The sequence below is a fragment of the Syngnathus floridae genome, chromosome 1, assembly GCF_059516105.1.
Source record: "Syngnathus floridae isolate MCC-2025c chromosome 1, RoL_Sflo_1.0, whole genome shotgun sequence".
In the NCBI taxonomy this organism is placed as follows: domain Eukaryota; kingdom Metazoa; phylum Chordata; class Actinopteri; order Syngnathiformes; family Syngnathidae; genus Syngnathus; species Syngnathus floridae.
The window spans coordinates 369,392-391,497 of NC_142413.1; the positions used below are offsets into that span (position 1 = coordinate 369,392).

The following is a 22,106-nucleotide window of genomic DNA, read 5'->3' on the forward strand; positions in this document are numbered from 1 at the left end:
AATAAAATATTGGTACTTTTCACTGTAGCTTGAATACGTTGCGTGTGAGTGTGCGTGCGTGCGTGCGTGCGTGCGTGCGTGCGTGCGTATCCACCCAGTCTAGTCGTCAATGCAGATGATCTCACCACCGCGTTGCTCCCGTCGCCGCTCTCCTTCCCGTTCCTTCTTGACAGGTAAGGACAAAGACAAGGACAAGGGGGGTCCGTTGAGCACTGCAAGGCGGCCAGAAAAAAAAGACAAGCGATGGATGGATGGATGGATGGATGGATGGATGGATGGATGGATGGATGGATGGATGGATGGAGTGCTCAGCAGTGAAACAGATGCACCACATTCAATAGTGCCCTAGCATAGAGCCTTGTGGCACTCCAAAAGTAAGGCTCATTTGACACAAACGTGCTCGGCCGGCCGGCCGGCCGGGGGCCAGTTTAAGAGCACCTTTTCCAAACAAAAGACAGGAATAGACGACGGCTGCGCTCGCACCGCGGCTCAAATGTCATAACAGCACTTCCAGATCAGCCCTGCGATAAAGGGGGGGGGGGACTGACTCAGTTTGTTGCCAGCGCGGGGCCAGCGGAGGGAACGGAAAAAGAGAAGGGAGAGTATCACATGAGAAGCAAAACAAACGGAGGCCAGGAGAATCGCACAGCACGGTGCACCGCTCTTCCACCAGAGGGCGTGTGCGAAATTCTCCATCCCCAAAACGGCCACCTTTAGGCCTGACACAGCTTGGACGGAGGCTCGTGAGGACAAATGCGACGACGTCGAGGATCAGACGGACGGGTGGATAGCCCAAGCAAAAGTCACCAGAGCATTTATCAAAAGGGGGTTCGGGAGGGGGGGCTTGTTTTGAAATAATACAGACCCCTTGAGCTCGGTCGGGATTGTTCCGCAGCGACTCGGCACCGCAGCGGATGAAGCGAGACGGATCGAACAGATCATAAAAAACACCGTCTGCTATTCGAGCATGCAAAACGCTGCCATCTTGGCAGCCGCGCCGAAGCCTTCTATTCTGGACCAGGCGGGCCCGCGTGCGTGCGTGCGTGCGTGCGTGCGTGCCTGCGCGCGTGCAACAGCAGAGTCGCTCAGGCCGGCCTTTCAGAAAGCCACGCATTCTCCATCCAAATCAGAGCTTGGAAATGATTTGCGCGGGCGTCTGAGCGCCACTTTGACACACATCCATGACACGGCAACAGCAACAGCAACAGCAACAGCACCATTCTTTGGGCCTTTGCTCGCCAGCAATCCCACATGAGGAAATCTGCTTCTTTAGCGGCTAAAAAAAGAGAGAAGAAAAAAAAGAAGCCAGACGCTAAATGTTGCTGCTGGGAATGCAGCACGGACCGCGCTCCAAATAGAATCCAGCAAGCGGCCCCAACTTGCGATCGAAAATGGACGTGGATATTGGAACGTGCCAATTTGCCGAGTTGCTCGTTTGTCCTTGGACTATGGAAAGGCATGCGAGCAAAATGGAAAGGTGTTTGATGGCCAATGCTATGCAACACGGAGAAAAAAAAAAAAAAGAAAAAAAGAAAGAGGCCGACGAGGACGCACAGCTTCCTTTTAATGAAGCCTTGAAGCAAAAGCATCCGCGGCACCTTTTGTCGCCCAAAAATGCAATCGGAGCCAGATACGTAATGGAGTCTCGTGTTCACGGAGCTCCCCGTTCCCTTCCCGGATCACTTCGGTCACCGTCGCAGATACCGCGAGGTCTTTGCCGGAATCTGTGTGGGCTCCAGACAGAACTCCAGCGAGCGTGTCCAGATGGAAGACTGTGCAGGAATGAGGGAGGATCGGGTCAAAGCGAGGAGAAAGGCTCCTTGAGTCTGCCGGTGGATGAAGAATTGATCCTAGGGGAGCTCTTTTTTTTCCCAAAAGTGTGTTTGTCTGTGGGGGGGTGGGGGGGAGTGTAAAAACCTGAGGAAATCAGGAATTTATATGCAGCTCTGAATTCCTGACAACCTGCCACCGGATTAACCTTCAGTCTTCTCAGAGTAGTTCCCCCCTCCCCCCATGCAAGTCGTCTCTCTCTGGTTGGGTATTCCACAAGGCACAGTCCCGGCCGGCGGCTGGCACAGTCCTGGCTTTGGGCGGGCAGGCGCTCAGGGTTTTTTGGGGCGACCGTTGCGCGGCAGGTTCTCCACCGTGTTACTGAGGCGATACTTGACGATGATGCTGTGCACCGTGGACTTGGGCATGCGCAGCTCCAGGCCGATGGCCCCCTCCGACTTGCCGTCCTTCCACAGGTCCACCACCCGCTGGCGCTGCACCACATCGTGCTCCTTGGTCTTCTGGCACGCGCCGGTGCCCGCCGGCCCCCAAGCAGCTTCTGTGGGGGCAGACAAGCGGCAGACTGTAGCCGAGGCTTGCGGAGGGAGGGAGGGAGGGAGGGAGGGAGGGAGTGAGTGAGTGAGGGAGGGAGGGAGGGAGGGAGGAAGGAAGGAAGGAAGCGAGGAAGGAAGCAAGGAAGGAAGCAAGGAAGGAAGCAAGGAAGGAAGGAAGGAAGGAAGGAAGGAAGGAAGGAAGGGGGGAGCACCGCAACGGGACACTCGCCGCGAGGAGGATTCAATCAGTCGGCTACTGGGGTGGGGCGATGGTCTGGTGGACCCACATGCTCTCTCCCGTGGCAAGTCCAGGTGAGGAAGGCCTGACAGGTTTGGACAAAAGGGCGCCTCACGAGATGTGGGATGGCTGGCGAGCAGCATGGGAGCCTCGGCATTTGCGTTTCATGCACATAGGAATGTCTGGGAGGACAGGCAGTGCTATTCCAGGGTGGCCAACTCTTTGGATTTGTTCTTTTTAACTCTTGTCCAGCAGCCAGCTGCTTTGCTTTGCTTTGCTTTGCTTTGCTTTGCGTTGCGTTGCTTTTCTCCCTCGCTACGCCAATCAGGGCGAGGGCGGCGACGCGGCCTGGGACGGGCTCGGAGGGGCAACTGGCAGCTATTTCCGTGGTCACGCATTTACGCCAGCAGAGCGCATCTGCGCTGCGGTTGGCGTCCCTCTCAAAATACCTCCTGCGTGTTTTCTTGGCGCACCGCCCGGGGGATAATGACATTTTCGCCCATGCGTCGTCGTGCAATGCCTTTGACAGATGTTTCGCTCTCTCGCTCTCTCTCTCTCCAATTACACAACTTGAGTCGTTGTGGCAAGAGCATCTTTTTGCACTTTTCTCTGCCGCATCTGGGCAGCACGTTGGCCGGCCGGCCAGCCAGCCAGGCAGCCGGCTAGCCGGCCGGCCGGCCAGCCGGCCAGCCAGCCAGCCAGCCGGCCAGCCAGCCAGCCGGCCAGCCGGCCAGCCGGCCAGCCAGCCAGCCAGCCAGCCACAGAGCGCGTCTGGCTAGCACATGACACGCTCAACGGCAATTGACAAGCAGTGGCGGCGGCGGCATCGGGAGGGACGTCGCGGCCAAATCGCAACGTGCACATTCCCGAGTGGCAAAATGAGTCGTCATTCGGTTCAAAGAGCCTCAACATCCACGCTCAAGTCCAGATTGGGTGGCCGTGTGATGAACGCGCTATAAGGATGGAATTCCTCAGATGAAGTCTTGAAATAGAAGCAATAGAAGCAGCTTTTTGCCCGCATCACCAGCACAAGGCCGCCGACGGACGGTGGAATCGCTAATGGAGTCCAGAACAGCGTGCTCATATCGTGGTGGTGTGTTTTGTTTGGCTCTTTTCAATTCGCTTGACTTTTTCCAGCCGGTTTGTTCGTTTCCATAAAAATGGCTGAAATGGAGTCATTGGTAAAGTTCTGCTCAACGGCCGTACAGTCTAACGAATGGCTCATTTACGGAACAAAAATGAAGGACGTTTTTACTGTAATCCCCCCCTCGCCTTTTTTTGGACCGTGCCGTTTGTTCTCCATTGCGATCCGACCCAAGATATGGGGTTGGGTCAGATGTGGCAGGAAATCATCAAGGGGTGCCCGCATGCGTCCGTATGGGGACCCTCGCGAAAAGCGCCAAATGATTCGTGTTTGAAAAACGAAACGGCTCCCAAATGCAGCATGTAAATATGCTGACAAAGATTCATCTTGACTTTCCAGCGGAGAACAAGTTTGGCACATGGCCAAAAGCGATTTTTAGCCCTTCATCGATTGACTTTTTTTTTCTTTTTTCGTCTTCTTTCAAAGAGACTCACTGACCTGATATGAAGGAGCCGGGCGGCATCTGACTGTAGTTGGCCCCGCCCATTGGCCCCGGAGCATAGGGGGCGCCGTAGTGCTGAGGGGTGGCGTAGGGTCCGGGAGGGACAGGCTGGAAAGAAAAAGGACGACGAGTTCAGGCAAGACGGCATCGACCGAGACGGAAGGATGTGGGCGGCGAGAAGAAGATCGTAAAGTGCTTCAAGGTGGCGAGGGAGGAGAATGCGCTGATGGACATAACGCTTGCGGCGTGAAAGAGCGAGCGCAGGTTGCCGGGCGGGCCGTGTGCGTTTTGACTGGCCAAGCGCGGCGCCCTCATTCTTCATGTTGGCGTGGCGAGTGGGCTGACCGGGGGCGCGTGCGTCTCCGTGCCCTTGCTGGCCAGCCGGCTGAGGATGCTCCTCTCCGACATTTGCAGGCGCGCGGCGATGGGCGCCACTCGGGACAGCGTGGCCGGCAGCCGGGTCACGTCGGCCTTCATGTCGCTCAGCAGCTCCTCCAGCCGGTTGAGCACTGCCAGCACAACAACACCAGCGCCTTGGACCTCGGCGTGCCTTTTCCAAACGTTCCCAGCGACAGATCTCACGCCACGGACCTTTGTGCAGGACGGCGTTGGCCGGCTTGCTGCCCGCCAGCGACTCCTCGCTGAGGTGCCGGTGCGCCTCGGCCAGGCACTCCACCTCGGCGAAGCGCGCGTTGAGCGCCATGGCCGGGTGGCTGGGCTCCTGCGTCATGTTCAGGTAGGCCGCCCGCCGCAGCTGCTCCTCGATGACCAGCGCCTGCTCCAGCAGCTGAGGGAGGGAGGGAGCGGGAGGGAGGGAATGAATGGCAGCGTTGATGCTAACTTGCTACAATTTGGGAGAATGATACAATCCTATTTTCAAGGTCCTTGGCAAACTTTTGGAGAAGAAAAAAAACGAGAAACAAACACAAAAGAAGCGGGGCGAAGCAATGCGTAAGACAAGAAACCGTATCGCGTTTGCTGATTGAGCCCAGCGCAGTATCGAGGAAGCGAGCAAGCGACGGACCGGTCCCTCGACAGCACACGTAGCGAGCGCCGAGGTTGCAGAATCATCAAGAACGCTGCTATTTATTGACTCGACACCGTTTGGTCTGGAGCGCCGAGCAAGTGATGCAAGAGATTGCGTAAATGAGGATGTGGTGCCACACGCCAGGCCGCAAGCAAACAGGATGAGGAACGCTGCGGTCAGTCACCACCGGTGTGTCAGCTGACAGAGAGAGCTCATTTCAAACGGCCACAATGAGATTGACCTTGAAGCGGCGAGCCAGGAACTTGTTCTTCATTTCCAGGAAGTTGCCTTTGTCGGCCCGCGACTTAAAGGGCTCGTTGACGATGGCGAACGGCGGATCGTTTTGGATGTCCTGCCACCGAGCGTAGCCGTGGCTGGAGCCCGGCCCGGGTCAAGGACAAAACTGTCCAAAAATGGACATTTAGGAAACCTCGCCATCATAGTGATTTTGCAGGGGTTTCTTAAACCCAACACGCAGTCAAAGTGAAAGGTGCTAGCACAATTGGCAATTGGATTTTTGAAGAAGTCTGCATGGCGGGCGTCATCAAACTAGATTTATGCCGTTGAGTCGCTAAACGCTGAGGACGACATGTTCTTAATGTTTCGGTTTGCTGTCAAAAAGCGGGGGGGGGGGGGGCTTCAGAGGGCTGGCCGCTTTCCTGCGTCGCCAAGGATACACGACGATTCCTGCCAGGAGCCAGAAATCGTGGCGGCGGTGCCAGATATCGCTCATCTTTCCCGAGGAGATAGCGGCCCGCTCTTCGTTCTGCCAAAGAGTGTGCAACTCTGCGGGGGACACACACACACACACACACACAGTTCCAAGTTTCCAAGTTCATATATGGTTATTTATCCAAGTCCAACCATGGAGCGCGTCCTCCCTCCCTTTCTACTGAACTTTCCTTCCTTAATAATAACAACAACAACAACGGCGTGTCGCATTGGACAGCTGTAACTGAGCATTTCTGGAAGTAGGGTCAATTTGGAGCCCCATTTGATTTTCCCTTTCTATAAATAATCGAGGCAGGGACAGGGATTCGTTTCGATGCAGGTGTTACCATCCAGTACACACCTCAGAAAGATATACCGTATTTTCCGGACTACGCGTGGCAGTTTATTTTCAGAGTTTGGCCGGGGGAGGGGGTGCGACTTATACTCAGGAGCGACTCATTTGTGAAATGATTAACATATATCTTTTCATATGTTATTTTCACACTGAACCGCAAGAGGGCGCTCTATGCCTGTGGAATAATTGCAACTGCAACTGTCAATGAGTCTGAATCCATTCACTGACTTCCGGAGTCAGCAGCGGCGTTGTTTATAAGTGACACAGAAGACGAAGATTTCATTGGATTTAATGATTTGGAGTGACACAGACGGTTTGATGAACTTACTTATGCGATAGTTATTTGAATCAAATGTTACGTCAGACACATTCTTAGTTCCTTGCTTACGTGTTTATGTAATGCTAGCAATGCTAACGTAATGGTAACTCAGCATATCATAGCGCTCAGCCTGTTTTTGCCTATTCTATTTTCATATGAAAGTGCCACTTGTACTTACTCCGGTGCAACTTAGATATGTGTTTTTCTCCTTCATTATGCATTTGACGGCTGGTGCGACTTGTACTCTGGAGTGACTTGTCGTCCGGAAATTACGGTACATGGGAAACGAATCAAATATGAAATGAGAATATCGACCGAAAAAAAAAAAAAAAAAAGTCATTACAAAATTCTTCACGCCGACTACCTACTGTACCTTCTTCACTCAGTTCATATAATATACTCCGTACCTACGTAGGTTATTTGAAATGAGAGTTGCATCATAGCGTACTGACCAGTAAAGCCGCCGTCAGCAATGTTAAACATGAAGCGAGGTCGCGCCACAGGCAGCTTAGCCAGCTTAGCCAGCTCCGCCTTCACCTCTCGCACTTCTTTGCCAGCAGCGGCGGCGGCGGCTGCGGCGGCGGCTGCGGCGGCGGCGGCAGCGGCGGCAGCGTCCTTTTCACTTTGCGTCTCCTCTGTTGACAACAAGAAAGGTCAGGTTAAGGCGCAGGACGGAAAAAGACGGCTCAGCTGCGCCCCGGGCCGAGCCCCGGGCCGAGCCGAGCCCCGGGCCGAGCCGAGGCGAGCCCCGAGCCGAGCCGAGCCGAGCCGAGCCGAGCCGAGCCGAGCGCTGCACCTTTCTTGGTTTGGGCGGGCTCCTGGGACCGGGCCGCTTCCGGCTCGGCCGTGTCTTTTTGCCGCTCCTCATCCACCTTTTGGCCATCTAAGAGACCCACGCAGAGCTTTAGCCCAAAGTTCGATATGTGACTAGCTCCATCAAATATAAGGAGGTGAATTATGATTGGGGGGGAGGGGGGTACCCGTTTTGCCACCTTGCACCTTCCCGTCACGCTCGGTTGTTGCACCGCTCTTGTCTGGCCAATTCCTCTCCTGCGGCAAGGCGCTGCTCGCTTGCCCGTTCCCCTCCTCTTCTCTCTCCTCCGTACATGAACGCTTGTCCTCTGTTTTGGGACTGGGGGGACCCACGCTTTGCACTGCGCAAAGCTGAAACGACAAAGGACCACATTTGATTGGAAGTTTTAGAAAAAAAAAAACCCTGTTGAGACTGACAAGAAATGAAAAAAATGTTTTGTTTTGATTTAAAAATAAAAGAAACCATATCAAAATAAGTACTTTTACAACTAAGCTCAGGTTTTGGACAAAAAATTCGAGAAAAAGAAATAATAAATAGATAAAAAATAAAAATAAATAAATAAATAAAACAAAATAAAAATAGCATGCTAAATTGTATATTGTTAGTATTTTTACAACTAAGCTCAAGTTTTGGAATTGAAATTCAAAAATATATCAATCAATTAAGCATACTAAATTGTATAAAAAGAAGTGTTTGAAGTATTTTTACAACTAAGCTCAAGTTTTGGAAAAAAATGTCAAGACTGACGAATAAATAATATAAATAGATAAGTCAATAAAGACATAAAGAAAGAAAGAAAGAAAGAAATAAACCTGATTGAAATGTATAAAAATAAGTATTTTATCAAGGTCGACGTGCTTAAAAAATGTAAAGTACTTCAATGTGAAATCCAGCTGAAGTGAAATCAAAAGAAAACATGCGCAGGTTGAGCATTTTCTTTTGAGAAGTACCGAGATTCACTGGCTTCATTCAAATGTGCCTGAAAAAAGGGCAAACAGCAGATGTCCATTGGGCCACCACCGGCCGGCACTTCCAATGCAAACCTTGCATTACAAGCAAAGTGCGATGGAGAGGACATTTCTTGGGCTTCCCACCTCTTCCCCTTCATCCTGGTCCTTCTCGCCGCCGCCGCCGCCGCCGTTGTCCTTGTCTGTCGGCACGGGCGTCGCTGTTGACGACAAAAGGTCACGAGTTGGCCGCTCGCTCGCTCGCTCGCTCGCTCGCTCGCTCAACTTTGCCATTTTTCCGCACCGACCTGGCTTGGAGGCGCACGGCGTGTTGCCGTAGCTGGCGTCAGGGGTGGCTGGTTCGGCGCCGCCGGGGGACGACGCCCTGGAGGGGCGTCTGTCCGGTCTGACGTCGGGCTTGAGCTCCGGAAGACTCCAGCGCCCGTTGATGTGCTCAAATTCCTGAATCTGGGCCCAAAGGTCAAGCGGCTACTTGCCGGCTTCATCGGAAGAGCTGCTGCTAAATGCCATTAGCAGCAAAACAAAATACATATACCGTATTTTCCGGACTATAAGTGGCAGGGTTTGTTCCCCCCCCCCATAGTTTGGCCGGGGGTGCGACTTATACTCAGGAGCGACTTGTGTGCGAAATTGTGAACACGTATCATTTCACGTTACTTTCACACTGAACCGCAAGAAGGCCCTCTAGGCCTATGGAATAATTGCAACTGACGATGAGTCTGACGTAAGCCGCGTAGAAGCAAAAGCACTGCGTCTTCTACTTTCAGGGTTAGCGGAGTTGTTTATAAGAGCCACAGAGAATGAAGATTTCGTCGGATTTAACGTTTTGGAGTGACGCGGATGCGTGGCTAAACTTGTTCGCATGTTATTTGCGCTGTAGTTATCTTAATATGTTACGTCAGCCACATTCTCAGTTCCTCGTTTATGTGACGTTAGCAATGCTGACGTGATGGGAAGGTATTGCTAACTTAGCATACCGTGGCGTTCAGCCTGTTGTTGCCTCTTCTATTTTTATTTGAAATTGCCTGTCAAGAGGACATGTCTGTTGTTGGTGTTGGACTTTGTCCAATAGATTTCCCCCCAAACTGCGACTCATACAGCTTGTTTTTCTCCTTTCTTGTACTCCGGAGCGACTTATAGTCTGGGAAATACGATACTCGCAGAAGAGAAAAGAGCGCCACCTTCTTCTTGACCAGCGACATGACGCCGATGCGCGTGAGGACCGGCTGTCGACACAGGCCTTCCCTGGGGACGCCGTCGGCGAACGTCTCGGCCCCGTCGGCCACCGGCTCGCACAAATGACGCATGAAGAGCGACACGTACGCCCTGGCCGCCCGGACGGACGACGGACAGTGCGTCGTTCAATCACTCGAAGGCCTCTTTGGCTTTTGTTCACGATGCTTACTTGAATTCCTTCTCGCTCTTGCCTCGGAGGTCTCGGACCAGCCACTGAGAGGAGAAGGCGTCCTGAGATGGCATCCCCCAGCGCATCACCGCGTTGACAAAAGCCTTCCGCTGGCGTGTGTTGAAGCCCACAACCTGGCAAACAAAAACAAAAATGCTCGCTGCCATCTTGGGACATTTGCAAGAAAGCGGGCTGGGCCGTGCGGCCCGACGGATGGACGGACGGGCGGACGGACGGACCTCCAAGTTGCCGCCCACTCTGGCCAGAAGAGGAGGGAGCGGTTTGTCCTTCTCGGTCCTCAACTGGCGGCGGGATTGTCTCCGGCCTGCAGGGAAGCAACGGGTTAAGAAACAAGAAGAAAAAAAAGAAGAAGAAAAAAAAAGGCACGGTTTCAATCTCGTATCGCATGCTCGCCTTTCACGAAAACATTGAGCTTCTTGGCGAGGTAAGGAAAGGAGAGCGAGTGAGCGAGCGAGCGAGCGAGCGAGTTTTTCTCCCCCTTCCTTGCTCTCAAAGATGGCCGTCTGGATTTGTATGTTTTGGCAAAGGGCTTTGCGCGAGCGTGCCAGGCAACTGGATCCGCTAAATCAAAATTTGCTTTTTTATTGGCGCGGGGGGGGGGGGGGGGGGGCTGCTGCTGCTGCAAATCATTTACAGCCCAATTCAATACGCTGATTGAATAAAGTCAGATGATAGTCAAACTGTGTGGTTCCTAACGATAATGTAAAAACCCATTAAAACCAAATGACCCCCTCAACACACACACACACACACACACACGCATGCAAAATAGGAGCAATTTCCACACCAGACAGATACTTTCTACCCCCCCTGAAATATCGCTGCTAGCGCTTTCAAGGCTTTGACGCCATCTTGTGAAATCTTTGAGAATTATACATACATATTTTTTAAAAATCCAACAAATGCAAATAGTTTGGAGTGAATGACATGTTTAACAAACAGCTAGCGATAGTAAGCACAGGGGAAAGAAGTATCTTAGCTAGCTTACGCGGTTTTCCCGGTACGTAGCTTTAGTTGAGTTAAGCTCAACAGAGTAGCTTGTAGCATAGCTTGTAGCGTAGCTTGCAGCGTAGCTTGCAGGGTAGCTCGCGCCAATCTTAATCAAATGCTACTTTCCTTGAGCCTGATTGATGTAACTTTGCACCAAATGGACCAGCTTTTGACAAGACATGGTTTGGTGGGATTTCCAGATTTAATTCTCTTTTGTTGTTTTCTTTACGGTGCTCGGAGTGTGTGAAAGCCGCACATCTGGTTTCCAGTGGCCTGTCTATGATAGCTTTGTTAGCATGAAGCTAGCACACCTGAGTTGGATGGATGGATGGATGGATGGATGGATGGAAGGAAGGAAGGAAGGAAGGAAGGAAGGAAGGAAGGAAGGAAGGAAGGAAGGAAGGAAGGAAGGAAGGAAGGAAGGAAGGAAGGAAGGAAGGAAGGAAGGAAGGAAGGAAGGAAGGAAGGAAGGAAGGAAGGATGCTTTTGAAGCTCTAACGTTTGGAACTGACCTTCGGGACGGTCGTCAAAGTCCTCGTCCTCCTCCTCGGAGCCCACGGAATACTCGGACTGGTTGTCGGAAATGTCGGCGTGCCACTCTGGAAGGACAAATGTGTTTGGCGGCAGACAACTCCTTGTTTTGCTCGTCCTCATCTTACCCTGATCTTCCTGCGCGGCGTCGTTGTAGTTGACGGGCTTGCGGTTGCGCTTGCCTTTGCCCAGTTTGCTGGCCAGGTCCTCCTGCTGCTGCTCGTAGTGGTGGCGCAACAGCTTCTCCCAGTAGTCCGGATCTACGTTCTCCTCCTGCTTGATGATCTCTCGCTCCATCTCGTCCATCTGGAGTACCAAATGTAGGTGAGGAAAAGAAGAGAACCAAACCAACACAAAACGCAGCACGTCGGTTAACTTGGATTTTTGATTTTGATTTTGTTTTCATTGCTTGTCCTGAAAATCCTTGGTTTACACGTTTCAAAGTTAGCCGGTTTTCCGATTTTTCTTTCATACGAGGAATCTGTCAGGAAAAACAAAGGCAACGGAAGACGCCGTTTAGAAACGTTGCAGTTAGGACATACTACCAAAAAATACGGAAACCAACTAGAAACGTTTTTTTCCCCCCACTTCATTTTGCGGCCGTACCGAAACGAGGAGATGATCGCGACTCCTCAAGTCATTTGAGTTGTTCTTTGCGGATGGATGATCAAGAAGGTGCCAAAAAAGTATCGGTGCTCTTCTGTGGTTTGTGCTCAAATACTTGGTGCTAGAGGCTAGCTAGCTAGCTAGCTAAGGCTGTGGCAAAGTGCAGATGTTTCTTGGCGGATTAAAGCGGCCGCGCCCGTCAATATATTTATTCAGCTCCGGTGAGAAATGCGAGCGGGAGTTATCGGCCCAGTTATCTGCGGCGGCGGCGGCGGCGGCAGCGCTATTCCGCTTCTCTCGGCTCATTATTTCACCGCTTTTTTGGCGAGATGAATGTAGCAGAGCTGCCAATTTTTTTCCCCCCCCTTTCCCAGCAAGTGTCCAAAAAAGGTAACGCTGGAAGTGAAATCCAGGCAAGGGAAAAAACAAAAGCAAGCCCATGTTGCTCAACGTTCTCGGCCCGGCCTCTTACCTTGTCCTCCTCTCGGACCATGTAGCGGGCCACTTTGAAGGAGCTCAGGTACTCGTTCATGTTGTGGACGTCCGAGTCGTCGGTGGCGTCCTGGCTTCGGTCCAGCAGCCTCTCGACGGCAACGCTGTCGTAGTGGATCACGTTGCCCTCGTCTTCAACTTTATCCCCCGACGAGCTCTTCATACCTGTCGGGGACCGGTGAAACAGAACCACCCATATGGACAATTTCAGTCTTGTAATATTTCCCCCCCAAAAAACGATTGTTTCTGTAAATAAAATGTCATTTATGTCATATTGTTTTATTACCAAAAAAAACAACCCACCTTCATTTATGTCATATTGTTTTACTGCTCCCCAAAAAAACGAAATAATGTCATGCTGTTTTATTGCTCCCCAAAAAATCGGATTGACTTCAAGCGGTATCGTGACTTTTTTTTTATGCCCAAAAACTAACTTCTAAACTTGCAACTTGATTTTCTAGATAAGAAGAGTACAACTTGTTGGTATTAAAATGGTGACTTTTCCGTGACAAAAATAAGACTGTGACCGCTTTTTCTCTCTCCAATAGTAATTATAATAATAACAACAACAACAATATCATCGAATCAATAGCATGGGAACGTTTTCTTCAGAAGCAATCCAAAAAAGACCATTTTCAGAATCATTTCCTTTTTCCTAGAAAGCCGTAAAATTCGATTCAACATTGTAACCATTTCTGGCGATCGCTCGCTCGCTCGCTCGCTCGCTCACCTTCTCCCTTGTCTTTGAAGAGCTCCTCGGTTCCAAACTTGAGGATGTCGTCCAGTTCCTGCTTGGTCATGGAGCCGGCTTTGGAGCCCAGGCCGGGCCGGACCACCAGATGGGTCAGCATCATCTTCCTCTTGGCCACCTGCGTGATGCGCTCCTCCACGCTGCCTCGCGTCACAAAGCGGTAGATCATCACCTTGTTGGCCTGCCCGATGCGGTGAGCCCGACTGAAGGCCTGAAGGGCAAAAATGAGAAAGACAACAACGCTTTTGGCCGGCCGACACGTGACCCCCCCACCCCCCCCGCAACCTGAATGTCATTGTGGGGGTTCCAGTCCGAGTCAAAGATGACGACGGTGTCGGCCGTGGCCAAGTTGATGCCCAGGCCTCCGGCTCGGGTGGAGAGCAGGAAGCAAAACTGACAAGCGCCGGGAGCTGCACAAAGGACATTTGGAGCAGAAAAAAGGAGAGTGTATTTTGGGAATGGAAAAGGGCACTTTCTTTTTTTTCCCCTTCCATATTCTGCAGACGCAATATTAGAAAAATAATAATAAAAAATAGCTTCAACAAAATCCCAAATAAAAATATACCAAATGAAACGAAGCGATCAAGATGAATAAATAAAGAACGAAAGAAATATCCAAAGGTAACATCCAAAAGACTTGTTGCTTATTTATTATATGCTGAACTTGACAATATCGTGGCTGCATATTTTGGAATGTCATTTACCTTTGTCAATCTGGCAAAAAAGTTCTTCACTCCTCCTTTTGGACTCACCATTGAAGCGGTCAATGGCTTCCTGCCTGAGCGCCCCGGTGATGCCGCCGTCGATCCTCTCGTACTTGTAGCCTTCGTAATCCAGGAAGTCCTCCAGCAAGTCCAGCATTTTGGTCATCTGCAAAGAGGAGAGTCAGCAAACAGGCCCAACGGACCGAGGCCCAACGGGCCCACCTGCGAGAAGACCAGCACTCGGTGTCCCTGCTCCTTCAGCTTGCGCAGCATCTTCTGCAACAGCGTCAGTTTCCCGGAAGCCTTGGTGAGCGCCGAGCCCTCGTAAGCGCCGCTGGCCGTTTTCTGGGCCTCCTGCAACCGAAGGAGTGAGCGAGCGAGCGAGCGAGCGAGCGACACCGTAGCACGTTGCCAGAGGGGCGTGCGTGCGTGCGGCGGCCGCTCGACGGAAGCTGAGGACTTTGCCCACCATGGAGGCCACGGGGAAGAGGTAGGGATGGTTGCAGCACTTCTTCAGGTCCATCATGATGTTGAGCAGGGAGACCTGGTTCCCTCCGCCTTTTGAGTTCAGAGCCTCAAAGTTCTTGGTTAGAATCAGCTTGTAGTACTTTCTGGGTTTGAAGACAACGAGAAGGCCCGGCCGGCATCGGGATTCACTTTTCTTATTTTTGAAGGAAAAAAAGCAATGGACGAGAGTGGGAATTTGCTACTTCTGCATGGGGCTGAGCTCCACTCGCACAATCAGCTCGGTCTTGGCGGGCATGTTCTTGAAGACGTCGGCCTTGAGCCGCCGCAGCATGTGAGGCCCCAGCAGGTCGTGCAGTTTCTTGATCTGGTCCTCCTTGGAGATGTCGGCAAACTCCTCCAGGAAGCCTTCCAGGTTGCTGCGCGGCGGCGGGGACGCACGCGCCCAATGACGTGGCAAATTTCCATTTGGAGAAAATGCAACCTACTTGAAGCGGTTGGGTGTGAGGAAATTGAGCAGGTGGAAAAGCTCCTCCAGGTTGTTCTGGAGCGGCGTTCCCGTCAGCAGCAGCTTGTGGTCAATCTTGTAGTCGTTCAGGCGCCGGAAAAACTGCCACGACATCAAGTTGGACTTTAATGTCACAATTTTGCAACTTGATTTAGCTAATAACATTGATTTCACAAACATATGGCTTTGTGCTTGCTTGGGTGGTTTTGGACGCCGTCCCCTTGGCTGTGCTTGCCCGCAGGCCAAAACAATCAAAGAAGGACAACCAGGGAGGCGTACCCCCCCCCCCCCCCCCCCCAAAAATGCTGTTGTTTTTTTGTTTTTTTGAATGGAGCTTTCGCAAAGAAGACGCAACAAATTCCAACGCTTTCATTTTTTTTTCGTTCGGAGCAAAGTGGCGCTATGCCGCCACCTTGTGGCCTACGCTGGCAATTATTTGGCTTTTTGGCCCAGCATCTCTTTGCTGGACTTTTTTTCGTTTGGTTTTCTCTCTCAAAAGAACGCAGCTTTTTAAATGAATCACCTTGGACTGATTATTCTTCAAACGGTGAGCCTCGTCCACCACCAGGCAGGCCCAGTCGATGGACTTGAGCGCCGTCTGGTCGATGGTCACTAGCTCGTAGGAGGTCAGCAGCACGTGGAACTTGATCGGCGTCTCTCTCTGGAGCAAAAAAAAAATCATGGTCATCATCTCGTCCCGCGCACGGGCGGGCGGCGTCGCCTCTCGTTGCCTTCGTCTTGAAGGCCTTCTTGCCGCCGCCGCCGCCGCCGCCGCCTTTCATCATCAGCGAGTGGTCAAAGGAGAACTCGTTTTCCCGGATGATGGCTCGGCTGTCCTTGTCGCCCGTGTAGGTGACCACGTAGAAGTCGGGCGCCCACATCTCAAACTCGCGCTCCCAATTGATGATGGTGGAGAGCGGGGCGCTGACCAGGAACGGACCCTTGGTGTGACCCTGCAATGTAGCCAAACGCACACAAAATGCTCACAAAAATCAAACAAATGCACTTTTTTCTTTTTTCCTGGAGAAAAGACTATTCGAGTGTTATTGTCATTCTTGTTGTAACTTGGAAAAAAAAATCTCTTCATGTGGCATCTTTTCAAGCTCATTTTGGACATCTGACAAAAAGGATTCGCTTTAGAAATGGGCAACGGCAATTTTTTGCTAGAAAAAAACAACTTGATTTTTGTAAAACGTGTCCATTTCTTTTAATATTGAGGGCTTTGGGGTTTTTTTTTTCCTTTTTTCCTGGCCTTGATACAAAACACAGAGGCCGCTAGGAGAGAAGGGGGGGAAAAAAAAAAAAAAAGGCATGAGCGGCCAGCGGCGGCTACCTCTTTGAAGAGCGAATAGAGGAAGACGATGGTCTGGATGGTCTTGCCCAGACCCATCTCGTCGGCCAGGATGGTATCGGTGCCCTGAGCCCAGGAAAAGCGAAGCCAGTTCAGACCCTCCATCTGGTAGAGATGCAGCGTGCCGCCCGTCGACGTCACAAAGTCGGGCTGCTCCTCGTATTTGATGGTCGGCTGCGGGAAGATGGGAAGGAAGGTTGTTGGTTTTTTTGTCCTTTCTGCCTTCTTTTTTGAAAAACAGAAAGGAGACATGCCACGCCACGCGAGCGAGCGAGCGAGCGAGCGAGCGAGCTCACGTCGGTGACGGGCCAAGCGGGCAAAGGCGGGTCTGGGCCCTCTTGACTCTTGCTCCTCATCCTGCGAGGCCGCTGGGGGTCTCGGTCGGTGACGGCGTCCCTGCGTAAAGGTGGGTGGGGTGAGCTGGGCGGCGCACGAGGCCCAAAGCGCTCTCCGAGGTGCTACCTGTGTCTCCAGTAGTTGGCTTTGTAGACGGCAAAGTCGGGGATGTCCGTGGCGTCTTGCTCCCAGGTGCACTGGTCGTAGGTCAGGTCTCTCCACTTGACCAGGTAGTGGTACGCGCCCTTTTTGTCCAGACTGCCACGCATTTGAAAATGTTAGCCAATGCACGTGCGCGCGCCAACGGTCCATTACGCGCTGCTTACGTACGTACCTGTGGTTGATGATGCGATGGATCAGCAACCACTCGGGCTTGATGCCGTATTTGTAGAACTTGACTTCCATGACGGCGTACTCGGGGTCCTTGGAGCGCCGCTTCTGGCCGTTGGCCGCCCCGCACTCGTCCTCGCCGCCGGAGCCGTAGTCCAAAGCGGGCGGCTCGTCCATGTCCGTCTTCCTCTGGTAGTTTCGGTACATCACCGAGTGGAAGATCTCCAACTGGAGGGGTCGGGCGGGTCAGAGCGTATTTTGCCTTTCAAAGAGCCGAACTTTTGGTCTCCACCTGCAGCTCAGTGATCCAGGCGCACTGCCAGTAGGACCGTCCGACCAGCTTGACCAAGAACTCCCGCTCGGCTCGGCCCTTTGCCAGTAGCGGCTGGTCGTGCGCTGCGTCCGGCGCCGCGGGGACCGCAGGCGGGGGCTCCCCCCACCGCCAGTGGAGGATCTTTTGCACGCGTCCTTTGATGGGTGGGCACTAAAGGCGGAACGCAACCGGGGAATGAAGGAAAAGTGGCCATGCTGCCCAGACCGCAAACAAAGAACACGCAGTAGGCCGGGCCGGGCCGGGCCGGGCCGGGCCGGGCCGGGCCGGGCCGGGCCGGGCCGGGCCGTCCCTCCCTCCCTCCCTCCCTCCCTCCCTCCCTCCCTCCCTCCCTCCACGTCCACCGTCCCTCCCTCCCTCCCTCCGTCCACGTCCACCGTCCCTCCCTCCCTCCCTCCCTCCCTCCCTCCAGTACTTTTTGCTTGGATGAAAGGTCGAGAGGTAGGGGGAAGGATAGCTGATGGAAGGAATGGAAAAAAAGAGGAAGGACAGACAGAAAGACAGACAGACAGACAGACAGACAGACAGACAGACAGAGCAAGAAAGGAAGCGACTGACCGTGCATCGCGGACACAACCACTGTCCGTTGGGGATGTCGGGCAGCGGCGGGTTCAGGCAGCGGACGTGGTAGGAGGAGGTGCAGGTGTCGCAGCACAGCAGCTCGCCTCCGTCTTTACACACCCGGCAGAACTCCATGTGCTCGTGGTGGTGGTGGTGGTGGTGGTGGTGGTCCTCCGCCCCCGCCCCCGACGTGCTCCTCTCCTCCGCGCCCTCAAAGTCTTCGTATTTGGCCTCCCACTGGATGCCTTCTTTTTCCTGGAAGGAGAGGCAAGCAGACCATTGGCAGCAAAGCCTCGCCATCGTATCGGGCCCCGGGCGCGGCCCCCGTTCCTTCGGGACGGGCGCTGTGGCGTACGTTCTCGGCCGTGCCTTGGCCGGATACCTCGAGAAGACGCCGCTTTGTTATTTTGGCGCTCAACGGGCCCGGTCGGAAGACGTGGCGCCGGCGGCGGCACTCACGCAGTGAGGGCAGCTCCACCTGCCCTCGGGAGCCTTCTCCAGCTCGGGCTCTAAGCACACCAGGTGGTAAGCTCGCGGGCAGGTGTCGCACAGGATGATCTCGCCGCCTTGCTGGCACACCTCGCAGTAGTCCTGGTGGTCCGTCTCGTAACCGTCGGCGTCTTCCTCACCTGAGAGCGCGAGGCGAGCTGTGAACGGGGGCGCGCCCGAGTCGGACTCGGCGCCGCTTACTTTTCTTCTTCTTCCTGGCCGGCCGCCCGCGTTTGCTCTTTTTGAGGCGTCCCGAGCCGTCCGAGCCGTGGACGTCTGCCCGCTCCGCCTCCTCTTCGTCCCGGTCGTCGCTCTGACGGCGACGGACGGACGGACGGGCGAGGTGAGGGCACCCGCGAGCGTCGCCGGCCACCCGGGACCGACCGGCCCGCCCCCGCGCGCTTACTCACCGAGCAGCTCCTCTTCCTCTTGGCACACGCCGGCCAAAGTCTGAGCCGGACGGCCGCCATCTTTTTGGCCTTCGTTTTTTTCCTGCCGGGGACTCGAGGACTTTTGCTGCGCTTCTTGTAGCCCGGCCCTGCGCCAGCAAAACTCAAAGTAGGTCACATTTCAGCCAGATCCACTTGACAACTAGAAGGGAGAAGAGGTCTACCCAGACTGACCTTTGCCTTCTTTGGTCTTAGCCTTGCCGACAGGCGGCGGCTGCGACGGCGAGACGGCGGCCGCGGAGACCTGCTCGGCGACGGCGATGGCGGCGGCTGCTGCGGCGGCCACGGCGGCCACGGCGGCGTTGCTTTTGAAGGGGTTGTTGAAACTGAACTCCCGCCATTTGGCCCCCAGGAGAGTCATCATCTTGGACATGGGAATCTTGGGGTTCTTCTTGGCGATCATGGGCCTGGCAGGAGGGGAAGAATGTGCGCAAAGGAAGAAGACATCGAATCGGCCCGGCGTTTTTTACCTCATAAACTGACTGAAGGCCTTGTAGTTGGTGAGCTGCCTGTAGTCCTCCTCGCTGAAGGCGTGATCCACGTCCTCCAGGCCCCACTCCACGGCCAGCTGGGCGGAGGTCTTCTGCTCGGCGGGCTGCCGGGGAGCATCGGGCCGGCGCTCCGATGAGTGCGCGCACGAGACGGGAAGCGACGACAACGTGCACGGATGATCGGACTTTACCCGGCCGGTCTCCTCTTGAGCGCTGCCTCGGTCCTCGTCATTGCTTTTCTTCCTCTTGCTTTTCTTCTCCTTTTTTTCTTTGTGCTTCTTCCTCCTCCTCCTTTTCTCGCCAGAGCCGCTGGCGCCGCTGTCCGAGCGGTCGCCCGAGTCCTGGTCCGGCGGCGAGCCCCGCTCTACGTCGCTGTCCTGAGCAGACGCGATAGAAGGGTGAGGAGCGAGCGGCTGACCAGATTGACGACGGTGGAGCGAGAGGCGCTGCCACGTACGAGCTTCTTGGCGCCGTCGCCCTCTTTTTGCCGCCTGGCGCCGTTGCCCTCTTTCCCCTTCTTCTTGCCATCCTTCTTTTTCTTTGGACGTCCTTTCTTTCGACACGGGACCTCCCTGTCGGACGTGTCCGCTTCTTCCTCTAGAGAAAAAGAGGATGGTTAAAAGCAGGGCTGTGGACTCGGTCGGATTTTTGCACCGAGTCCGAGTCCGGCCTCTTGACCACCGAGTCCGAGTCCGTGTCCGAGTGTCCATTTTTTCTGTTAATTCATGTGACTCCTTAGTCTTTATTCAAGGCTAATTTAGATCAAAATCAAAATAATGATATAAGCTGGGTGACATAATCATCCTTGACATTGGTACATAATGTAAACATTAGCCTAAGTGCAACTCAACATGGCCGCATTGATCGTAAGCAGGGCTGTGGACAGTATTCCGACGCGCATTCTCAGCAGCGTGATGAAAATAAAATTGAACGTATTTTTTCTTTTTTTTTTTTTTTTATTGTCGAGTCCGAGTCCGGCAAAAATGACCGAGTCCGACCGAGTCCGAGTCCCCGAGTCCGAGTCCACAGCCCTGGTTAAAAGGGATGCAGAAGCTTGGCTCTGCTCCAAGCGCACGCAGCACAGCAAAAAACATCTGTTTTTTTCAACGGGCATCAGAGGGTAACGTCACCTCCATCTTTACATCCCAACGTCAAACGCAAACGAGAAACTTTGCCAACAATCACGGGGGCGGCGTGGATGAAAAGGAAAAGGCAAAAATGCGACTGCTTGGAAGAACATGGAGTGGGGCGGATGGATGGATGGATGGATGGATGGATGGGTGGATGGATGGATGGATGGATGGATGGATGGATGGATGGATGGATGGATGGATGGATGGATGGATGGATGGATGGATGGATGGATGGATGATGGATGGACGGACGGACGGACGGGCAGGTGGACGGGCAGATGGATGGACAAACGGACGGACGGACAGAGAATGGATTGATGGACGGACTGAGGGATGGAAGGAGAGACAGACGGACGGACGGACGGACGGACGGACGCTAGACCTGTGCTCTGAACAGCTGGGTGCCAGATGAGACTTTTTCAAGGGTACCTTCCAAACCTTCTCTACGTCTTCCCGTGCACAGGTAGCAGAACACGCATGACGTTTTTGCTTTGGAGCACCAGAAGGAAACTCACATAAGCACGGTGAGAACACACGAGGTCCATTCAAGAAGTTTGGAGCCGATATTGAAACGCTGAAGCGCAAGCGGCCCGACAGTTGCAGTTGTGGGAGTACTCGGTACTCTGGTCGGTTGACACCCGGACAGAAACGCGAGATAGGAAAAGGATTCCTAAATGTGATCAACCGAGATTGAGTGAGTCTACGTTCACTCCTTCCAGCTCCCCGGCGAGCCGTGTGGGAACGCCGCCAACGGCGCCGAGAGCCGGCCGTCGGGCGACTCGAACTCGGGGACTCGTAGGCCCCCCCGGTGGAGCGGCGCGACGGATCGGGGGCGGGGGCTTCAACTCCGGCAGCCGTGGAGGTCGCGGGACGGTTAAGGACCGCGCTGCGGGAGCTCATTTTATTGATCAGTCTGGCGCGGAGGCGGAGCCCCAGTCGAATGAATCTTAGTTGTTGAACCTTACAAAGGCGCCATTAACACACGTTTTGCTTCCACCCTCAGAAACTTCCTCAGAGTGAAATCAACCTACTTGGAAGTCACCCGTGAAGCAGCAGCCGTCGCGTTAGGAGAGACATTCGTGCGCGGATTTAACCCGACTGCGTTTGAACGCATCACGAGAAATGTCCCGGAACGCTGTCATCCCTGTGACACGCGCGTCACACTTGAGTGGGCAAGATGACACTTTGGCCGTGGACACAAACTTGCCGAGCAGACCGAGCGTGTTTCGTGCGCATCCCGGTGCTTGAAATCGTCCTTCCTAGCTTCCTTCCTTGCTTCCTCCCTCCCTCCCTCCCTCCCCGAGCTGGAGACGTGCATGATTTTTCAACGCAGCCGTGGCGTGGCGTGGCGTGTAAAACGTCCCTTTCGGGCGCCCTGACGTACCTGGGCTGGCTGCAGTTGGCCGAAGCGCCGCCGGCGAGTTGACGTCGCTTCTCGCGTCTAATAAGTCTCCGCTGCCGTTGCCGCCGCCGCCGCCGCCGCCTTCTTCTTCGTCAAAATCTCCTCCCTCGGAATGAAGCGCCGTGCTCTCGTCTTCCTCAAAGGCCCGCGGTGGATAGGACATGATAGTCCTCTCATCGGGATCCCGTCCTTGTGCGCAAAACAACAACAAAAAAAGACCAACTAAAAAAAACAAAAAATGTATCGTGCTGTTTATTTAATATTCAAATCGGGGTTGGGGGGGGGGGGATTTTAAACTAGGCAGAGAGCAACAAAGATGGCCGCCCTCTTATATTTATTTTTTAACAACCCCCCTACACACACACCCCCAATAAGAAAAAAAATCCCCTTACATAAAAATGGCTGACATTATTATTTC

The 22,106-nt window shown here is 53.6% G+C and overlaps 1 protein-coding gene and 1 long non-coding RNA gene across 2 annotated transcripts; one reads left to right on the forward strand and one right to left on the reverse strand.

Annotated features, from left to right (window-relative positions):
* Positions 1 to 1,544: 1,544 nt before the first annotated feature.
* chd3 (chromodomain helicase DNA binding protein 3) lies at positions 1,545 to 21,969 on the reverse strand. Its single transcript, XM_088387834.1, is given in 40 exon segments — positions 1,545 to 2,329; positions 4,145 to 4,256; positions 4,494 to 4,657; positions 4,740 to 4,935; positions 5,417 to 5,549; positions 5,853 to 5,961; positions 7,013 to 7,195; positions 7,357 to 7,443; positions 7,541 to 7,724; positions 8,469 to 8,542; positions 8,630 to 8,789; positions 9,524 to 9,668; positions 9,748 to 9,881; positions 9,987 to 10,072; positions 11,271 to 11,357; positions 11,418 to 11,595; positions 12,368 to 12,552; positions 13,118 to 13,349; positions 13,424 to 13,548; positions 13,891 to 14,008; positions 14,065 to 14,196; positions 14,312 to 14,453; positions 14,553 to 14,726; positions 14,796 to 14,917; positions 15,339 to 15,476; positions 15,547 to 15,768; positions 16,149 to 16,340; positions 16,463 to 16,562; positions 16,629 to 16,760; positions 16,837 to 17,060; positions 17,125 to 17,316; positions 17,722 to 17,979; positions 18,184 to 18,367; positions 18,369 to 18,526; positions 18,624 to 18,751; positions 18,837 to 19,069; positions 19,133 to 19,257; positions 19,345 to 19,530; positions 19,611 to 19,750; positions 21,671 to 21,969. Coding segments are annotated over 40 exon segments (6,282 nt in total). The 5' UTR covers positions 21,852 to 21,969; the 3' UTR covers positions 1,545 to 2,102.
* Positions 9,812 to 13,763, forward strand: LOC148403085 (uncharacterized). Its single transcript, XR_015861023.1, has 3 exons — positions 9,812 to 10,192; positions 11,482 to 11,613; positions 13,138 to 13,763. It is a non-coding gene; the product is annotated as an uncharacterized LOC148403085 (long non-coding RNA).
* Positions 21,970 to 22,106: the final 137 nt, after the last annotated feature.